Source organism: Podarcis cretensis (genome assembly GCF_951804945.1).
Source record: "Podarcis cretensis genome assembly, chromosome: 3".
Lineage (NCBI taxonomy): Eukaryota > Metazoa > Chordata > Lepidosauria > Squamata > Lacertidae > Podarcis > Podarcis cretensis.
In genome coordinates, this window is record NC_137172.1 from 119346161 (window position 1) to 119358869 (window position 12709).

At 46.7% G+C, this 12709-nt stretch overlaps 1 protein-coding gene across 1 annotated transcript in view; it reads right to left on the reverse strand.

The window, feature by feature from the left end:
• The window catches only part of LOC307213496 (uncharacterized protein), a gene marked incomplete at its 3' end in the record, with an annotated part of 4662 nt that extends 1107 nt beyond the window's left edge, over positions 1-3555 (reverse strand). The window contains 4 exon segments of the mRNA XM_079971415.1: positions 296-460; positions 1284-1408; positions 1411-1424; positions 2867-3555. Coding sequence (XP_079827541.1) covers positions 296-460; positions 1284-1408; positions 1411-1424; positions 2867-3507 — 945 coding nt within the window. The 5' untranslated portion in view covers positions 3508-3555.
• Positions 3556-12709: the final 9154 nt, after the last annotated feature.

The window sequence follows — 12709 nt, forward strand, 5'->3', positions numbered from 1 at the left end:
TTTCTCTCTCCCTCTCGCAAGCCAATACAAAAGGAAGCGGAGTTAAGGGAGAAGAAAGCCCTGTTAGGGGAGCAAACCAGCCTGCTTTGCTGGAATTGCACCTTCGCCGTCCGAGGCGAGGCGTTTGCGCCAGGAGTTGTCTCCAAACTGCTACATCTTTTCCCCCCAGAGCCGAGATCTCCGCCAGGCAGGGTTTCCCGCCCCACCGACTCCCCTCCATTCCCTTCCCAAGCTCCGAAAACCCTACAGAAAGGGGGGGGGAATCTCCCCGCCGTAGGATAGAGAATGAGCTCACCCAAATCTCAGAAGGCAGCAGTGGAGGAGCTGTAGTCCAATCAGGATCGTCTTTTCCAAAGCCGGGCGTGCATTGGTTGAGGGGGAAATCAATTATCAAATAATCGATCAGCAGGGAGCTTCGATCTGCTGGGAGCGCCTCCTCTCCAAAAAGCCACTTCGGCTTCTTTTACGCAGAACCGAAGTTGATCAGTTTAGAAAGTGATCCCTTGCCCTGTGTTATGATTTAATCCAAAATAGTAATAATAGAAAGTGTAGCCCACCCTTCGTGCAAGGAGAAAAGAGAGGGGGGGGCTTTCGGTTGGGCTTTTAAAGCTATGAAATGCTGCTTTCTATTCTGTTTTGGAGGTAGGCTATGTCTATGTGAACTCGTCTTCACGTCTGTCCATATCCCTGGGAAATATGCTTCTTTTTCCTGGTTGGCATGCAGAGGGGGCTCGCTCCCTTCTCTGCACTGAGAGGTTCCACAAAAGCAAGAGGGGGAGTGGATAGGGGGTCGCATCGCTAGGATTCTTCCTGAACACAGCACCCGTGGGGTCCCATCTTTCATGCAAAGCCCCCGAGTGCTGGATTAGGAAGGCACCCGCTTAGGGAAGCGAAGCGCAGGCACCGGGAATACTTTCGGGGGCTGAAGCCAGCAGTACTTTCGCCACGCCAAGCAGAGGCTTTCGAGCGTCAGCTGCGCCTTGGTCCAAAAGCCTGAAGCAGGCTCCTTTGCAAGGTGGCGGGCAGAGGGCACAAAACCTCCGAGGCTCGCCCCCAAGTCAATGTGGGGAGGAACCTGAGGCCAGAGGCTTGCGATCCATTCCGGGGAGGGGGCGTGTGTGACAAGGGATAACAGTTCCAATGCATTCTAGCTTTGTCACTTTATTAGTGCTATTACTACTACTGCTGCTGCTGCTGCTGCTATTACTCTCGTCATCATCAGACATTTGGAACAGTACAGGAGGGAAAGTGCAAGAGATTTGCATTGAGACTTGTTTTCTGACCTGTTTGGCAAACACTGCTATGTCTTCGTTGAAAGACTCTGAGGAGCAAACATCGCCGCCCGCCACCCCGGGTTCCCGGGGAGTGCATGTCGCTAATTCACATTTCTCAAAAATCAGTGCTAAGAGGGGAAGAGGGGGTGTCTGAAAGAAAAATACAAGAGTCACCAAAGCAACACACAAGACGACACAGCAATTAGAGCAAATGCAAAAGGAGCGCCCAAAATGAAGTTTACAACAGCAGGTCTCCTCAGCCACCGGCACCCCACCCCCCCACCCCGGTTTTTTACACCCACTTCTCCAATCACTGCTCACTTTGCTACTCTCCAGACTTGGATCCCAAGGGCCTGAGCCATAGAGATCTCCAGGATGGCCGTTTTGAAGCAAACTTGGTCAGAGAGCTTGTTAACGTTAGCTAAAGTTCAAACCAACCTCGGGTCTAGTTGCCATTTTGAAATATCTCTCCCCCCCCCCCCGCAAAAAATCTTCTTTTGTAGGTTTAGTTGTGGGGGAGACCGAATGGAGTCCCATGTACACTAAGGTGGAGTGGGGAATCTGTTTTTATTTATAATTTGGAGTGGGCTGCGAATTTACGCAGCTCAGCTAAATTGCCAACCAGGCTTGGAACCGGTGGGGTGCAGGCGTGGAGGGTAGGGTGGGGGGACACGTCCCCTTAAAAGTCACCCATCTCTAACCGCTAAAATGTGTGACACCAGCCCTTCCTCTCCAGTTGGCCTAGACTATCCCTTTCCAATCCCTCTTTCGCTCTCTCACTCTCACACACTGCCTGGTTACTGCACTATAATAAATTACCTTGTGGGATTGATGAAATCTCACGTTTTAAACATTTTGCCACAGCAACGTTATGTCCTCCTTTATTTTACACCTTGTCCTTCACACTCCGAATTGAAACTGAATTGGTGATCATTCCTTTTAAATCATATTTGTGAGACAGATCAAGCTCCCCCACCAAAAAAACCCCTACTTTTAAGGTTCCCACGTTGGAGAGGCTTCAAATGCTATAGAGAGACGTGGGATTGCAACTTTGCAGTCAGCCTTGAAGTTCTCATTTAAAATGAAACATTATTTAAAGGTTTGTTAGATTTTAAAACGTTTTACTTTAACGTAGAAGGGGGAGGGCAAAGGAAATATTCATTATTTCTCAACTATTCCTGAAAAGATTTTACTTGCAATCAGCTCCCTCTGTTTTTATGTCTACTGCCACCACAGTTTCTTTCTCTCTATCTTCATTCCTTCTTTCCCTCTCTACCTATAACAAGTCATGGGTTTAGGCGAGGTGTGTTGCGGTGTTTAGAATGATAGTGTAAAGTGGCTCAACCTCTTTGCATTTATCCTTCAAAATCTCGCTCAGAGAGGGTGTTTATTTGTCCATCCGAGATCGATTGGCAAGGAGAGGCACTGAAATCAACCCGCCGCCCCCCCTGCTCCGTCCTCCCCATGCAAAGCCTCGGCTGCCCCGGATTATTTACCTACGGTCTCGAGTAAACGGTGGCTTTCTTCAGGGAGGGGAAGAACGGGGAACGAGCACGTCTTAAGCTAATGAACCTGATGCTAGCTGTACCTACCCATAAATGGCATCTTTATCTCTCTTTAAAGCGTCATTGACGGAGGAGCCCATGCTTGGGGGCATGGCGTTGGTGTGAGCTGTGTGCGGGTATTGATGGGAGTGAAGCGGAGGACCGTGATTCATGTGGTGGACGGGCTGCATGGATCTGGCGGCATGGGGGTCCCCGTACATGGTGCTCGGGATCCCCACTCCATCCATCCCACCGTAATGGGGTAAATCGTCGTACTGCATAATAGACAGGAGGGAAAAGAAAAGGGTCAGCTTGAAGGCCAGTCCTTCGCGGTGCAGTTTAAAGGGGGGGGGGAGCAACTTCGTGTGCTGGGGTGGGTGCGAGGAGAATGGGAACCAAGGCGTACAGAAGATCCACTCTGTCACTTGGGGAGGAAGATGGGAAACATCAGGGACCGGGAAGGCCGCGTCTTTTTTAAAAAAAAAAAGTGTAAGAAGTTTTCCCTGCGGTTTGGTTTGGGGGGGTGTTGTTTTTTCTATTTTTGTTTCTTTGGTCTTGGGTCCAGTCTGCAATGCATTTTCCACTAGGCCTTCGCAGTACTTTCCTCCTGGGGTCCTGGCACAGCGTCCTCGTGGAAATGAAAAAGTTAACTGGAGGATGGAGGACTTCTCTGGAGTCCTGCTCAACATAAATGCATGCTGGAAAGATGCCGCCTCCTCTACGTTTTCTCAGCAAAAGTTAAAACGAGGACACCTATTAACACGTGCATTAAAACAACCTCCCTTTAAGCCTCAAGTGGCAGACCTTGCCTGATGTTTGAAAAGATTCACGAATGTTTGGGAGGCTTGCCTTGGAGCGCGGTTCCTCCTGCTCGTCCGAAGACTACCCCCTCCCCTCACTTCCAGCTTCTCCTTTGCTACCTTCTGAATCACTAACAGGGGCGAAAGTCAAGAGAAAATGGGCTTTCTGGCGTTGGGTGGTTTCTCTTTAAACACACCCCAACGTGGCGTTGAAGGTTGTGTGTGTGTGTGTTTTCTTTTGCACGGAATTTCTCTATCTTCTTCTCCTCTGCCTCCCTCTTTCTTTCTTTCTTTCTTTCTTTCTTGTAGTGAATCTGCTTCTGTGACTGCGGTTCTGCTTAGGTTTATCAAATGGGACCGAGGTCAGTTCTGAAGACATCTCTCTCACCCACCCACCCACACACCCCGCACACACGAGATAGAGGAGGGGGGCTGTGTCTGGTGCACCAGATCGCCCACTCCCCGCCCCCGTGTCACATCTAGGGCACATGCAGCAGCGACCCCTCCTCACTACACTGTTAGCAACCTCCGAGGCTAGTGGCCATTTCCTTTGTCTAGAAATAAAGTGATTAATTTCTATTTACTCTTCGCTCTGTAAAAGCGAGCCACTGCTTGGCGCCTTGGAATTGCAGGACTTTTACGCGTCCCCCTTTCTCTCTCCCTCTCGCAAGCCAATACAAAAGGAAGCGGAGTTAAGGGAGAAGAAAGCCCTGTTAGGGGAGCAAACCAGCCTGCTTTGCTGGAATTGCACCTCCGCCGTCCGAGGCGAGGCGTTTGCGCCAGGAGTTGTCTCCAAACTGCTACATCTTTCCCCCCGCCCCAGAGCCGAGATCTCCGCCAGGCAGGGTTTCCCCGCCCCCACCGACTCCCCTCCATTCCTTTTGAAAAACTCATAGAATGGGGAATCTCCCCCGCCGCAGGCAGCAGTGGAGCAGCTGTAATCCAATCAGGACCTTTTCTCGAAAAGCCAGGCATGGATTGGTTTTTTGGGAGAAATCAATTATCAAATAATCGATCAGCAGGGAGCTTCGATCTGCGGGGAGCGCCTCCTCCCCCAAAAGCCACTTCACAGAGAACCGAAGTTGATAAGTTCAGAAAGGTTGCTCATTTGCCTTGCCCTGGGTTGGGATTTAACCCAAAAGGGGAAGACGACCGCTGCTACTATTAAACAGAGCGGGCGGGTGGAAAAAGGCTTTATCTTGGTTTTTCTTGGTTTGACTCTTTAAAAAGGGGTAACATGTGAGATCCAGTGCTCTCTCTTCTGTTTTGGAGTGGGCTTTGGGAGCTGGTTTACACTTCTGTCACTTTGTCTGGGTATAATGTTTTTTCTTGGTCGGCTCACGCAGATGTCTTCCCCCTGCACCGAGTGATTCCAGAAAGGCAAGAGGTGAGGTGGATCGGGGATCGCATCTCCAGGCGTCTTCCTGAGCGCAGCATCCTGTTCACACGTGACAGCAAAAGCTGCAGTTTGGTACCTTTTATAGGCAGCAGAGGTATCATGAAGTGTTCCAGATTAAAAAAAAAAAGTTTGTTATTGTTGTTCCAATTCATTCCTCGAATGAAGAATTTCTGTCCACTCTGATCTAGCACCGTGGCAATGTTATGGTTTTCTTCTCACATGCTCTACCAATATATTTCAACAGAAATAAATCACATAAGGTTTGGTTCGGGCCAAAGAAGACACTTAAGTGAAACGTTAACAGAAATATTTTGCTGCTGCTTCCAACAGCACAGCCTCGCTTTCTGTCTCCTGCGTGTTGCTATTATGGTTTTTTGGGCCACAAAACATGTATTTCTAAAGGACGGGAGGGTTTGATTTAAATTTGCTTTTTCAAACAGAAATGGGACGGCGCACAGACGCTTCTGGGAGTTGAAGGCGAAGATTCACAATAATAAGGGGTCTCTTTTTCCACAATTCCCCGTACAATGGTCTGTTATTTTTCCGGCCCCTGTTCTTTAGAGACGAATACCTGTTGGTGGCTGATGGAGATAATAAAAAGTTGAGTATTAAGGGAAAGAAAAGGAAGGCCTGACATCTATCACACCAGTCCAACGAGTGGGGGAATAAAGCGCAAAATCCAACTGCCGTGCAGTCACACCAAGTATCCAAGCAGCCTTATGGCTGTGGCCGAAGAGTGGCGGAGTAATCGCTCCACGCTCATATTTCCAAGAACCGGGTTCACCTGAGGGGAGAAGCATTCTTCTATTTAAGAAAAAAACATAGAAAGGAAAGAGAGAACGAGCAATCTGCTGCATGCTAGCAAATATTGTTCCCCTGGTACATGTGTTAGGAGGTTTCAAACTACTTTCAGAAACAAACTCCAAACACACACACACAAACGCACAATTTTTGGGCTCACCACCTCGCGGTGAGATACCTCAGCCTTACGCACCAGCGGCGGGGGCTGGAGGAAAAATTAAAGCTTCCCAGGTAAGGCAATTTTGCCCACTTTAAACCCCAGTTGGGCCAGGACCTCTCACTTTCCTGTGCGCTTCTCTATAACAGAAGCGAGACCCCCTGGCTTCCCAAGTTTCTGTTAGGAAAGCATTCCTAGCCATGCAATGCTTCTTTAGAAGGGGGTGGGTCTGGGAGAAAGGGAAAGGAAGGGAGCTATTCATCTTGTACCCAGTGTCATTCCCAGGCCTTTCTGAGATTAATTCAGCCCAATCGAGGCTGAAACACTTTTACAGTGTAATTACAGTAGTACAAATTGTTTGCGCAAAGCTCCTTCTGGATAAGGGTTGGGGTTTTTTTTTAACAATTAGCAAACAGTTATTACAGCGGGAACTTGCTGTGAGAAATTGCACCGTGGCCGTATCGAGTTGCAATATACTGGTCATAAAAAGACTAAGCGGGCGGCAATTAATCATCTATTAAAAGGAAAAAGTAAACGCACAGTTCCTCACTATCTCCGTAAACTGTCCGAGGCAGCCCTGGGTTTTGTGCTTTTGACTACTAGATGGCCTTTTTAGGAAATGCAACTATAACCGCCGCCCGCCCGCCCCCCAGCACTGACCCGATTCAACCCAAAACCTGGGATCTGAATTCACTGTATTACTGACTTCCTATCGGTGCTAGGACTCTGAAATATACAGTCTCGCTGCTGTCGCCTCTTTACTCTTTTAGAAAACTCTGCAAAGGGGACGAAAAGGGAGCAGCGAGCTTAAAAAAAAACTAACCCCCCCCCCCGAAAACTGGCTACAACTTTTACTGTTTTCTTTCCAAGACACTACTGCTTTTAGAAAGACGTGCTGCGCTTGTGTTTCGAGCACAGCTTCTGTGAGCGTTCAGTGATGACTGTTCGGCCCATTTGGTTTCAGTTCCTCAGAGGTTATATTCTGGCTCTCTACACCTCTGCAGGCCTCGCATACGAACGAGAAGCAAAGTTCTCAAAAGTTTCAATGGCGAATCACACCAAGATGTTTCAGGGTCAGGGTAGACTTTTCTATAGTAATTTCTAAAAACAGGGCACATACTTTTAACAGAACTTTGGGCAGCCCGATTTCATGCGTGTTTACTCGGACGTAAATCCTGATGAGTTCACTGGGACTCGCTCTCAAGTAACACTGCCTAAAATGTCAAGTTTAAGAAAAAGAATGAGACGTGTACCCCAGATAGGGCGTAAATTATTAACCATTTATTCTGGAGTAGACACATTTATTTCCGACGGATTACACTAGTGTAAACTACCAGTCTCTTGCGCCTACGACTTTAAACAGAAAGTTCTTGCCTTCCAACTTCCCGAGTACCTCTCTAGTTTTAATATGACGATCCATGACATCATACATTACTAAATATTCACCAAAACAAACAAACTTTACAGGCTGTTGTTACACACTAGCCTGATGTCATTATACTAACACCAGCAGCACAAGTGTGTTTTTCCTCCCTGGTCACCCCTCATCCATCAGTATTTAGGTTTTAGGGCATGATATAAGGAAAAACAAACAAAAGAAAACAGATTTTAAATGTGGCAGAGATAATGAAGGAATGCTGCAGATAAGAGTTTGAAGTGATCGGAGTGACCTTACCAAAAAGCAAAAAGAAGTCAAACGCTTAATGAATGTCTGTGAGCGAGCGAAAAAGAAAACTATTTAAAGATCCATTAAAGGGCAAAACCTGAGAAGGTGATAATAAAAGGAGGTTAACTGAGGGGGGGATTAAGTGAAGATGAATCAAGTGGCCATGTGCGAGCCATGGACTGGGGCGCTTGGAGTTGGAGAAGATTTGTTTACTGGATTCTGACTTCTGAAAACAAAGGGCGCCTGGTCCAGTTCAGGAGTCAACCAGAGGTCAGGTTGTACTACCGGGACAGGCAAAGACAAAATAGCCAAGTCACTGTATTCAGTAAACAGTCTGGATGGAGAATGAGAGGCCTAAAACGCATTCTGCAGAAAAGAAAAAAAAGAAAGAGGTGAAGAAGAAGGAGGAAGAGGAGAAGGAGGAGGAGGAGGAGAAAGCAGGACTTTGCATAGTGGCTTTTTCTTTTCAAGTCTTTAAAATGCCTGAATCTCTTTGGGGGGGGGGAGAAGGAGAGGGAGAGAAAGGCAGCTAGACTGTTTAACATAATTACCAGCTCTGACATTTTCAGAGTTATAGAGGTCTTTTATTAATTAAATGGAGGGCTTAATAAAATATTCCTAATAAAATTTACGGTTGCCTTAAAACTTTCTAAACACCGCTATAAATTTGTTAAAAACTAAAATGAACTGGGAAATGAGTTACTACCTTCGACTTTTGTCACGAAAAACTCCTACGTGAGCAAGGAGCGTGGCGTGAAGTCAAAATGGAAGCCTTTCAGAAACTTAAACGTGTGAAGTTGCGGAGTTGCACAGAACAAGAAAGTGGAGGGGAGGTCTAGACATAAGTTTGCCTGGTTTATGCATCTAAAACACACACAAACTCTTCCCAGTCACTTCACGGTTATAGTTCCGAAAGAGCTGCTGTAACTTGTTGGCGTGCAGTGGAAAATCATTTGAACATTGAGCTTGTTGTTTTGATTTAAATTTCAGATACAGGAGTTTAGTTCTCCCAAACTACAGAAAACGCCTCAAAAGAATTTCAGGTGTACATACTATAGTTGTAATACTAAAGATCTATAAATCAGTCCTTTATACGATGCTCTTCAGCAGGTTTGGGGTAAGGGCTGTGGGATAATTTGCTTATATTTAATTCGAGTTATGAATATGGGTAGGTTTTGTCACCTGATTTCGAGTCTGCCTCTTTTTACAAAAAATATGGCCATCGTAATTTATGTGAATATACTACTTGCTTCATACAAAAACAAAAGCAACCGAAACACTCGCTGAGTAAAAAAAGTCAGCTTGCTTAATTATTTAAAACAAAACCTGCTCGGTCGCCTGGTATTTGAAGGCTTGAACGTTTATGCCGTCTACTGGACGTTGGAAAAACTACAGCCACACTGTCAAGAAAACTTTCGTTTGGGATAAAAGTGATCTCTCAGCCAGAATATATGAGTGCGTGGAGTGGGACGGGACACGGCAAATTTCACATTTCGGAGTTGACCAAGTTACATTCTTGGTACTCAATAAGTTGCCGTACCTAACAATACTGTGCCAGGAATTAATTCACTGTAACAATAAAGTTTATTAATGTGCCGCTGCTGTTTGAGTTTGTGCGCGAAACTTTAAGGCAAAGAAAGGCGAATAAAGGAAAAGAAGCATAGTTTTAATGAATTAAATAAGCGAATACTTTATTGCTAGAAGTGTTTCAATGGCAAGCGTTAGAGATCGCCTCTTAACCCAGTCTATAAAAATGTTAGTCGCGCAGTAAATTAGCTGAAGTAAAAAAACTAGATATAATTTGGGTTTGAAGCAAATTATTATAAGACGGTAGAGGCGCTGGGAAAGTAAACTACTGTTTGTGGTTTCGTGTGGGAGAGAAATAAAGTTGTCTTATCAGGTTAAGAGGGATGAAAACGTGTTCGGTTGAAAGGCTGCAGTCCTAATACACCTGGGAGCAAGCTCCATTGAGAACAATGGAACTTACTTTTGAGTAGAGAGGTATAGTTTCAGTTTGGTCATGAGGAGCGCCTGTGGGCGCTGTTTGGTGGCGCTGCACCTTCGGACGCTGCCGGCGAAGAGGCTGGAGGACTGAGTCTTTTAAGTGGGCTCTTACAAGCAAGAAATGTTTTCCTTAGTAAATCAGAGGTGAAAAGGGGCTGCAGACATACCGAGTGCTTTTGCAGAGACTCATCTGATGACGAAGAAGAAAAACAACGCAAAGGTTGTTTTTTTAAATGGAGGCTCTCTATTGCATCAAAATAAAACACCAGCCCATGGCTCTTGGCAGTGTACATCAAAAACATTTTTATATGAAAAAAAATTTCCCATAGCTTGAGTGAATTTTGGAACATCATGCACCATAAATATCCTCCTATACTGTAATGTGGTTGGTTTTGGTATAGAACAGTATGACTTAAATTAATGTATTGAAGGAGGGATTAAAATAATGTTCACAATTATATTATTTCCTATGTAGCACAGGAGTTAGCCCCATCGATTTCTCATGCACAAAAGAGGGTGAAAAATCTTCCTTAAATTTAAGCAGCAGTTTCAGATGTCTTTGATATGTGCCAGATATGACCTAAAAAAGAAAAGCTCAATGAATTCCTATTTGTTGGTATATTATAATAATTCAGGGGAGGGGACTTTCCCAAAACCTTCTAAAATGTAATGTTCCTTAACCACTTTTAAAAACTAAGGGGAAAAGGGATTCATATTATATAAATTGGTCTTTATGCTTCTGTATAGAACTCTCTTTAGCAATCAGTAGGAAAGCAGGTCAAAGTGATGTTGACTGAAGCAAATAATCATTAAATATATAGCATGCAATTAAGTCCTGAACTCAGTGGGAGACTTACTTCTGAGTAAACATGTTTAAGATGAGGATACAAAGCTGAGGTCATCTAAGCACATCTCCTGAGATATGTTACTCTGAAATCAGCTGCCTAAGACTGATGTGGTATATATGTGCATATGTTGTGCATATGTGTGTGTGTGTGTGTGTGTGTGTGTGTGTGTGTGTGTAATTAAGGGCAAAGAAGATTTTGGATTCTACTATGCAAAGGCAGAAGAGCTGCTGGCAGGATTCCCACCCATCTCCCCCCTTTACATATCAATAGGAAACACCGCTGCGTGGAAGCAGCAGCGATTTCAGTGCCACTTTCCTTCCAAAAAAAGGGTGCTCGGTGCCAAGGCTTTTGATCCGCTGCGCGAGCCCTCCCCTCTGCATAGAAAAACAAGACAAAACACCCAGGCAGCCCAAATGAGAAACCCTCTCTTTTATTCCGCTAAGCGGCAAAACCAAGGGAAAAAAGAGGCGGCGTTTTGTCACCCACCGAGGCTATTATTTCAGGTGTGCTAATGGGATTAGAGGCGGGTGGGGAAAAAAAAAATGCGAGGGGAAACGAGATTCTATCTCGCAGGTACCGCCAGCAGCTGCCTCCCCGGAGTCTCCAGACCCCAGTCCAGAAGGGGAGGCAGCTAATTTCAGAGGCACCGGGTGGAGTGAGAGGAGAGGGTCACTCGCAGAGCCAGCGCCGAAGCGCAGCGACAAAAAGGCATCAGTCTCGCCTCCCTCCGGCTGCTAATTCAGCCTCCACCTGAAAGGCTTAGCTGGGTACGAGGGGAGGGGTGTGGGGGGGTAGGGAGCAGAGAGAAAAGGGACATGTGTCAGGGTGTGAAAGAGGATCCAAAGGAGGAGAAAGGGCTGGGCTGGAGGGGGTGCACCGTGCGCGATCCTTCAGCAGAGCGCGTATAAAACCAATGGCCAACAAATGGCCCCGAGGCGCCTCTTTCCCCCACCAGCTCGGCCCCCGAACCGGCGACAGGGCGCCAGCGCATTCCTGCGCGGTGGTCACTTGATCTCCGCGGAGGCTGCGCGACCAAGGTCTTTTGCATAATTGCATCTTGGCGTTACTAAATGGAGCCACCAAACTGTCTGGGCATCTGCTTTCCCCCACTGGCGCACGAAGGGCTAAGAGGCGGAGAGCGCAGCTTAATCCTAAAGGGCAGCCCTAGGGAAAAAAAAGAGGACTCACAAATCGCGTGTGAAAGGTGTGAGGACTGCAGGAGAACGCGCGTGCCCGTGGTTCGTGGGCTCCAGAAGGGTGCAAATGCGCTCCTTGCGCAACGCAACGCAACACAGGATTGCCTGCCATACTTGCGCCTAGAATTGCGATCCTCAGAACAAATCCCAGCGGCTGACACAATCAAGGGGACTTGCGTCCAAATATACGTGAATGGGGCAAGGATGAGAGCCATGTGTTTGGGTTGAATCCTGCTCTTTCTCCAAAAGCTGACAAAGCATATTCAACCCCCCCCCCCCGTCCAGAGGAGGAGGCGTTTCATGGCTGAGTAGGGAATTGTTTATCAATTTAAGAGCATCTTCAGCCCACCTGAAGATGGGCTACTTCTTCTTCTGTTACTACTTTTTACTACTTCTTTTTAAAGAAGTCGTATCCAAGAAGGTTAGCAAGCAAAAGACGTAGCATCCAAAAAGGTACCTGCGGGGAACCACACAATGGCGCCCCCTCTCCCCTCCAGGGACGATGGGGTGAATGAAGATCTACTTCAGGAACAAAGAGAGAGGAGTAAATATCTACCTCAGATCTGCTGCCCCTGTGGATCCTGCCCTCTGAGGCAGGTGCCTCACCTTGCCTCATGGGTGGACTGGCCACTGGCAAGCAGCAAGGCCAATGGTCAGGGTTGATGGACGCTGTAATCCAGCAATCTCTGGAGGGCCACAGATTCCTCATCCCTGTGTTTAAAGGAACACATAAGCCTTGCTGCACCAATAATATGGCAGCTCTTCAAGGACTGTGAAATCTTCATGTTCCCCAGAAGTAGCCTCTTCCCTCGGCTTGTTGGTGCTGTATGAGGCATGTATGAGACATTCAGAAACCCTGACAGGGAACTCTTTCAGTACCCTCAGCAGAGGGTATAGTAATGGGGAAATGCCTCTACACTGGTTGAACTTCTGCCTGCCTACCATACACAACTATTACAGGCAGAGGAGACCTACTATTAAAAAAATGCTCAGCAGTGACTGGCTGCTTATCTCACAGGA